Source organism: Parasteatoda tepidariorum, chromosome 1, assembly GCF_043381705.1.
Source record: "Parasteatoda tepidariorum isolate YZ-2023 chromosome 1, CAS_Ptep_4.0, whole genome shotgun sequence".
NCBI lineage: Eukaryota > Metazoa > Arthropoda > Arachnida > Araneae > Theridiidae > Parasteatoda > Parasteatoda tepidariorum.
Window position 1 is genome coordinate 99,847,934 of NC_092204.1, and position 8,930 is coordinate 99,856,863.

At 29.4% G+C, this 8,930-nt stretch overlaps 1 protein-coding gene across 1 annotated transcript; it reads left to right on the top strand.

The window, feature by feature from the left end:
• The first annotated feature begins 591 nt into the window (after positions 1-591).
• Positions 592-1,265, top strand: LOC139426647 (uncharacterized). The gene is made up of 2 exons (XM_071186149.1): positions 592-877; positions 958-1,265. The coding sequence occupies exons 1-2, from the start codon at positions 592-594 to the stop codon at positions 1,263-1,265; spliced, it is 594 nt and encodes a 197-aa protein (XP_071042250.1).
• Positions 1,266-8,930: the final 7,665 nt, after the last annotated feature.

Sequence of the window (8,930 nt, forward strand, 5' to 3'; positions counted from 1 at the left end):
CAGAAATGGTGAAAGGCTAGTAAACATGTGCTTTGGAGAGGTGATAAAGGCTTAAAATGAATATTAGAATAAAATTCATTGATTATTCATTTATAGTAATTTGGAAGGAACTGTATACATGTCTATTCCCCCAGGTTTTAAGCATTTGTATGGTGAAAATAAAGTATGCAAGTTAAAACGTAGTCTTTATGGATTACCCCAATCAGGTCGAAATTGGCATTTACGCCTTAAACGGGAATTAGAAAAGCTTGGTTTAAAACAGCTAGCTTCGGATAATTGTATTTTCACTAGAATAGAGAATTCTAAGTATTTTTATATTGGAATATACGTAGATGACTTAATAGTTATTTATTCAGATTTGCAAATGTATAATGATATAGTGGGAAAATTATCTCGGATATTTGAAGTGAAAGAATGCAAAGAGAATAAATTTCTAGGTATAGAAATAAATAAAAGTGAAAAGGGCGTAACTTTGTCTCAAACTGAATATATATAAACTATTTATTGCAGAAACATCGTATGTTTGATTCTAAATGAGTAAAAGCACCAATAGTTAGAGGTGAGGATAGGAGTTTTAATTGTTCAAACGAAATGGTTAACCAAACACAATATCAAGAATTAATAGGGGAACTTTTATATCTCTCGAACAGAACACGACCAGACTTAGCATTTGTCATGACCTACTTATCCCAATTTAATCATAAACCTGAGAAACGACATTTTAATTTAGCTGAAAGAGTGTTAAAATATCACAATGGTACAAAGGATGAAAAATTATTTTTTAGTAACAAGTCAGGACTTTTGAATGCTCATGCCGATGCAAGCTGGGGAAATGCTGAAAATGGGAAATCATTTTCAGGAGAAATTGTAATGTTAGGTGATTCTTTAATTTTATGGAAGAACAATAAACAAAAAACTGTTGCTTTATCTACTTGTGAAACGGAACTTGTTTTTTAGGTGGTGTTTGTAAAGAACTAATGTGGATATTAAATTTATTAGAAGAATTGCATTGTTCTATATTTGTAAAAAAACCTGTGACCATTTCGTCTGACAATCAATCTGCAATTGATTGGTTGAATAGTGCAATATCATCTTCTAGAACGAGACATATCAATTTGAAACTTCGTTACGTAAAGGATATAATTGGCAAAATTATTGAAGTAGAGTATGTGCAAACGGACGAAATGATCGCAGATTTCCTAACTAAAGCTGTAACTTTTGACAAGCTCACTTGGACTGTGTCACAAATAAATTTAATTGATTAATTGTTAATAAGTTTAAGTTGTGTGGGAAATTAGTTTACTTATGTTTTATATTTTGTGAAAAAATGTGTATTTATTCGCAGGGGGAGTGTTTTTAATATTCAAATAAAATCTCATTTTTCCCCGCCCTCTCAGTTAAGTTGCGCGAGTTGCGTAATGTAATACAACGCCTTCCCGATAGGTGACATCGATATATATTTGTTGAAGAAGCTGACTGGTTGTTGGTTGATTCAGATGTATAGCACTGTGTGTGCAAAATATTGTCTCCGCATATTATGTTTTAATAAATATTTTATTTGCCGGCATTGACCTCTGTGTTATTCAACCAAACAACAGTATTTTCTATGGTTTTACATAGCTACCAAATTCTACTAGAAACACTTTTATTAGCTATTTTATATTTATCTCTTCTGATAGTATGGTATATCTGTCAACTTAGCCAACATTATTTTTGGAAGCGTATGAGAAGTAAACGATTTTATATGATTTGAAAATTAGAGATAACTTACATCTGTAAAGGATTTCTGTGTTTTCTTGTATATATATATTTATGTAATTTTTTTTTCTAATCAGGTGATTGTTTGTTTCGGAGATTTAACCGTTATTGCTTAACTTTCAGGAATTCAATTCTGAACTTGAAATTTGCGAAGTGTAAATTTAGTATACATTTTTTCGTATTTTAAAAAGTTGATTGAAATTTGATTTTAATTTGATCTTAACAGATTTTAACTTGAAAACAAGGAGGTTTCAATGTCTTACGCATTGATTATACTGCTTTTTTTCTCCTATCGGAAAATTATGCAAATCACAAACCGACCTTTAAGTGACTCTCCTATTTATTTAACGAAATATTCAATATGTAAAACTTTTATTCAATATGTAAATGCTTATTGTAATAATTTATAGGCGAAGTACTTAAGCAATTTTTTTCTCCGTAGGATCGAACTCTAATTGAAAAACTTCAGAGAACGCATTCTCTCAAGCAAATGCAGCAAGAACAATCTAAAGAATTTTTCACGCTGCACTGCCACTTAATGAAGATTATTGTGAACTTGTGAGCGCAAATAACAATGAAATATCTTTATTACAATTGTCATTGCGCAAAAAAGTTAGTTAATGAACTTAAACATTTATTGAACATAAACATTGAAATGATTCTGGAATCCTTTTTCTCGAAATACCCGCATGATTCTTTTAATGTTCAAGAATCTCTTAAAGATACAATAGAATATTTTCAGGACTGTGCAGAAAACGGAGAGCGTTGTCCTTTGCCGAACATTAGCGAAAACGAAATCTCAACTTCTGAATTGTTCTTAATTAACAAGTCTCCTGAACAGTTTGGAAACTCTCCCCGGTGTTCCACTGGATTATGCCGAGTTTCTGGAAGTTTTGCAAAAATCAGTGAAGGAATTCTGAGAAATTATCAAATTAAAGAGAAAGTGATCGATTCATCATGGAACAGACCAGTTGGGAGGAGCATCCTTAAAGAAAAGTGAAAAAAAGATAAATAAACTTTCCCAGTTTTTCAAAAGCGGAATTTCAACTTATAAAGTTAAATTTAATGTGATACTCAAGTAATAAATTTATTAATCATTTGAGTTCAATCTTTCAAAATTCCACAAAAATTAAAAAGAAAAAAAAATGAACAAAGCTCAATTGCACAATTTTTTTATTATGTGTTATTTTAAGGGCTAGGATGTTGGCAAAGGCATATGATCAATTATATATATCCGTAAATGGATATTTAAGTTGGTTATATGCATATAAACATACATCTTTTTAAGTAATATTTTTTTGCTTAGTTTGCCTTTTTTTCGCAGTGTTTGCGTTTCTTGTTGATTTTTTATTGGACTTCCTTTATTCATGACTTTTATTTCCCTCTTTTTTTTTGTTCCGAAAAAAATTGCGTAACTTAAAAAGAATATAATTTTTAATTTTTCTTTCTTCCCCAAACCCATGTTGGTATTGTAGAAATTGCTCACATTCTTAAATTGTTCTTAAGTTTGGAAGCAATACTGTCCTTAATTTTTATATTTTGGAATTCCAGTTCTGATAATGAATGCAACAATTCTGATGTTCTTGAATTTATCTTCATCAGGTATTATTCCTGAAATACATATTTATTTTAATTAGTATCTTATTTGTTATACATATAACGGTTTATAATTTTCTTCGTAAAAAAAACTAAGATGAAACATGTTTTTAAGGACATTATTTTTCTTTTTAAGGTAATTTTTGATGGGTTTTTTTCAAGCCTTTTTTGTATTTTTTTGCATTTTATGAGAATTTTTAGAATTTTTTAGCCCCGGTTATTATCATTATTTTTATTAAGTTATTAACAAATTGTTGCAATTGTAACGATTGCACTAATAATCATCTATTGTAAGCAAAAGGATTCAGTTTGATTTTTATTATGATTCTGGATCAGCAATGTTCTGGTTATTAAGGTATCAAAATTTGTCTGATTGAGTTTGGACCATCCTATATTAAATATAAAAGTAACCTCAATGCATTAATGTGTACCATCCGGAGGAGTTATTAAAATTTTTAAAAAAATTGCAGTTCTTCTTATCATTGGGAGCCGTGATTGCTCAAATGAGCTCCTCGGAAAGAAGTTATCCATTAGGGAATGACGTCACGTTAAGCGGAAATTTCTTTCACGGCACCATGAACCTCCTGGAAATAGTTTCTTGTTAAGAAACTCAACCTGAATTCCATCCAGAATTCTCATTCTTGGATGGAATGATGATTTTTGAGGATTAAATGCGAAATGGCACCGATTAAATTCTTAATTTTTTTTTCTAATGCATAAGAGAGAAAGTAATAAAATTAATAAAAGAAAAACGTGCTCAAGCAATTTTCAAGACTATAATTAATAGATAAATATTTTGTTTCATTAATACTTGTGAATGGAAAATACTTTTAGAGTTCACTGAGAAATTGCGAAACATAAATTATACTTCTCATTCTATGATAATTGTTATTATAATAATGTTACGATAATTATATGATATGTTATGATATGTTGTTATATATGATATTGTTATTGTGATGTGTTGTTGTGATATAATGTTATGATATGTTGTTATATATGATATTGTTATTGTGATCAGTTGTTGTGATATAATGTTCAAAAAGTTCTTCATGAAAGCTAGTTTGTGGCGAAAGATCTCTTGTCTTCTGGGTTAGGTTCAGAATTACGATGCTGTCTAACATAGTGATAGCAGTATACCCAAAATTGATGAGTGAACCTTAAATATGCCAAATAATTCATGCTACGCAGACTATATAAACAAGGGTTAGAAAATATATACTCAAACAAATGAACAGTGAGCAAAAAAAAAAAAAAAGAAAGGAAAAAAAAAACCCGGATCTCCTTGAATAATTTTTAATCTAATGATCTGAGCTTCCCGTTTTAAGACAAAATCGAAATGATTAAAGGGGAGACCTCAAATATGATAATTGATTTCAGCAGACAATATTTTAAGTTACGAAAAAAAAAAGACGCATTTTCTCTGACTATAAACATGCCTTTTATTCAGTGTATTCGGATTTCTGACCCTCAAAATATAGGAGGTAACCGCAATCGGGAGAAATATGGTCCCCGAATTTTTCCAGGAGAGTGATCCAAAGTTTTGACCTCTTAATATTAATTTCACTTTTCGCGCATTTTGTCATATCTTGAGAAGCGAATTTAAAAAAAATTGCTAAAAATTATAAAATTCGTTTGTCAAAGGATAATTCCGTGCGAAAATAAAAGTAAAAGTTCCATCTAGAAATCTCATTCTTGGATGGAATGATGATTTTTGAGGATTAAATGCGAAATAACACCGGTTGATTTCTTAATTTTTTTTTTCTAATGCAAAAGAGAGAAAGTAATAAAATTCCTAAAAGAAAAACGTGCTCAAGCAATTTTCAAGACTGTAATTAATAGATAAATATTTTGTTTCATTAATACATGTGACTGGAAAGATACTTTTAGAGTTCACTGAGAAATTGCGAAACATAAATTATACTACTCATTCTATGATAATTGTTATTATAATAATGTTATGATAATTATATGATATGTTATGATAATGTTACGATATGTAGTTATATATGATATTGTTATTGTGATGTGTTGTTGTGATATAATGTTATGATATGTATGATATGTAATGATTGTTATGATAATTAATTGTAATTTTTTTTTTAAATTCTCTATTGATAAACTTATAATTCAACAGTATTTTCACTTTATTCCGAATAATGCTTCTTTATACGATGCGCAGATGGCAGCACATTTAGAAGAAGTTATTACAGGGATGTATTATATAATAAAAAATAACAATGTATTTACAATAAAATATTCGAATAAGAATAACGGGGAAAGTAATTAAATAAAATGGTTTCGAAAAATATTTATGAAATAAATATTCATTTCTTCTTTTACTAATTTAAAAATATATTATTCTTCCATTAAAATAAATAATATAAACGCTGTGAAAGGTAGCTCTTTAAACTATGCTTTTATAGGAATTTTATATATGATGCATAAAATGATTTTACGAGAAGTTTTTTTACACAAATCTTTAAATTAACGTAATTTTATGCAAACATATTTATTTAACTATCAGTAAAAACTGTCACTTTACTAATGTAACAAACGAAACAAAGTAATAAACAAAGTAGCAAATTAAGTCATATTTTAACAAATTAAAGAGAAAACTAATGAACTTCTCTGAAATTCAATTAATTCATTTCTAAAAGACCGCTACGTTACTTTTTCGTCCGAGAAAATTTGATTTCTTTCTGATAATCAGTTATGATTTAAAAGTAAGTATAAATGGAGAGCTATCCACAAGTAAAAAATTTTGCATTTTACTTCAATAAACGTTTTAAAAGTTGTACTTTTTAAGAACTAGTTATATAAAAATACTAATAAAACGCATTAAAGAATTTGTCAAAAATATGTATTAATGAGAAAATGGTTATATTCCATGAATACATGATAAATTATACTGCAGTTTTTAATTTAAAAAATGTAATATAACATGAAACATATGCAATAAAGAAAAACATTAAATAGTCAAAAATATTCTAAACAGCATAAGCTCATTTCATGATCTTTTAAGCTCATTCAGTTTCGTTTTATTCATGCTAATGTTGCCCCACTTAAAATTTTAAGTAAACTATGTGATAAGTTAAATTTTAGCCACACAACCAGTTATCGTGGAATTCCAAGAGAGTACGGTATTGAATGTTCACGGAACCAAACTTTGCCAGTTATCATCCGTTTGAATCTCCCAAGCTGTGATTGTGTAAAACTGATCCCCAATGGCGGCCTTAGATGGATGGGAAATGAAATCAGTCTCCGAGCAATGCTGACCACAATCACGACGTTGGTCACTTTAGTTTCCGTGATCCCCCTGGCAAAACCTGGAGCTGAAATGTCTTACTATTTTTAAACTATTTTGATGAAATAGCATCGTTTTAACTGCAATACTGTATCTGGCCTTGCCCCGACAACCAGTGCTACCGTAATATATTTTCAATGAGATAGAGACCATGAATTAGAATCTTTCTTGCTGCTGGTCCAGCCGCGAGAGTTTTAAGTGGTTTTCTTCTACATGAAACGCAAAGACAGTTTAGTTTTTCTTCAAAAGGTTCTTCATGAAATCTAGTTTGCGGCGAAAGATCTCTTGTCTTCTGGGTTAGGTTCAGAATTACAATGCTGTCTAACATAGTGATAGCAGTATACCCAAAATTGATGAGTGAACCTTAAATATGCCAAATAATTCATGCTACGCAGACTATATAAACAAGGGTTAGAAAATATATACTCAAACAAATGAACAGTGAGCANAAAAAAAAAAAAAAAAAAAAAAAAAAAAAAAAAAAAAAAAAAAAAAGGAAAGAAAAAGAAAAAAAAAACCCGGATCTCCCTGAATAATTTTTAATCTAATGATCTGAGCTGCCCGTTTTAAGACAAAATCGAAATGATTAAAGGGGTGACCTCAAATATGATAATTGATTTCTGATGACGATATTTTAAGTTACGAAAAAAAAAGACGCATTTTCTCTTACTATAAACATGCCTTTTATTCAGTGTATTCGGATTTCTGACCCTCAAAATATAGGAGGTAACCGCAATCAGGAGAAATATGGTCCCCAAAGTTTGTCCAGGAGAGCGATCTAAAGTTTTGACCTTTTGACCCCTTAATATTAATTTCACTTTTCGCTCATTTTGTCATATCTCGTGAAGCGAATTTTAAAAAAAATTACTAAAAATTATAAAATTCGTTTGTCCAAGGATAATTCCGTGCGAAAATAAAAGTAAATATTTATTATTTAATTTAATATAAGTCGAACGTTAATAGCAAGTTAATATTAGTCAGGGTATGCAGTTTTCTGCATTATTTTAAAGTATGTAGTTTTACATGGCGAAATACAAAATTTGAGAGAAATCGGTCAAATAGTTTTGACAAATTGAATTTGAAAGAAATCGAACAGAAGGAAAGAATCCTTTAATCGAATTTGAATAAAGTCGTTTGCTTGAAATTCGATTTCTCTGAGACTATTCAGCCAATTTCTCTCAAATTTTGTATTTTGTCATGTAAAATTTCGTACTTTAAAATGGTGTGAAAATTGTAAGCTTAAAGACTGAAAAAATTTTTGACTAATTTTAAATAAAATAGTAAAAAATAATAAATATTTACTAAAAGCTATTTTTGTTTGGAATTATCGTTGGATAAATAAATTTTATAATTGTGTGTGCAAACTTTTCAATTCGCTGTGAAATTTCTCGGGATACGGTAAAATGAGCAGAAATTAAAATTAATATTAAAGGGTCCAAACTTTGTCCCCTAACCAAACTATGAGAAACATATTTCCCAGATTGCGTCTACCCCCTACATTTTAGGTCAAAAATAGTTTAGGATCAAAAGTCATAAACCATTGAAAAGAAAGGTATGTTTATTCAGAGAAAGTATTTTAAGATCAGAGATTTCGTAACTTAAAATATCGGCTGCACTTATTAATCTGTATTTTTGGTGTCACCCTTTTAAACTATGTCGACTCGTGTTATAACGACCCTGTGATAGAACGACCAACATGATATAACGACCCTGTGAGGGAGTCCCAATTCACATCCATAAGAGATAACGTTATTTTACTCTTGCTATAACGACAGTAAAAAAGGTCAACTCTTAATATAACGACCCTCTCTGAATTTGAACACCGCTCTTTTCTAACTTCCTATTGGAAAGTGGGGTTGAGTGGTTGACTTTGAACAAGCACACCTCTATTAAGTCCTGTTACCATGTAACTTCAACAAATTAATGCACATCAAAAAATTAATGTCTTCGTCTAATGAAGTCACGTTTATGCTCCTCGGTTTACTCTTCTTTATAATACTGAAGATTATGCACATAAGAAAAAATTCGTTATATATACCGCAAATTATGTACATCAAAAAATTAATTCATTAGAAACTAGATTTTTTTTCTGTCAAACTATGTTTTTTAATCAGTACTTTAAAATAAAATTCTTAATTGTTAACAGTTGTAATTCAATTGTTAAAATGTCATTATGTTTTATTAATGTATGCATCCTATCCTTTTTTGGTTTATAACATGTATACCACAAATAGTATATGCATGCATTATGACGTTTAAAACCATTATG

Excerpts from the sequence above, each read along its gene's own strand:
- LOC139426647 (XM_071186149.1), top strand. The coding sequence starts at position 592 with ATGGTTAACCAAACACAATATCAAGAATTAATAGGGGAACTTTTATAT. Across the intron at positions 878-957 it reads AGGAGAAATTGTAATGTTAG|GTGGTGTTTGTAAAGAACTA; the intron begins GTGATTCTTTAA and ends CTTGTTTTTTAG.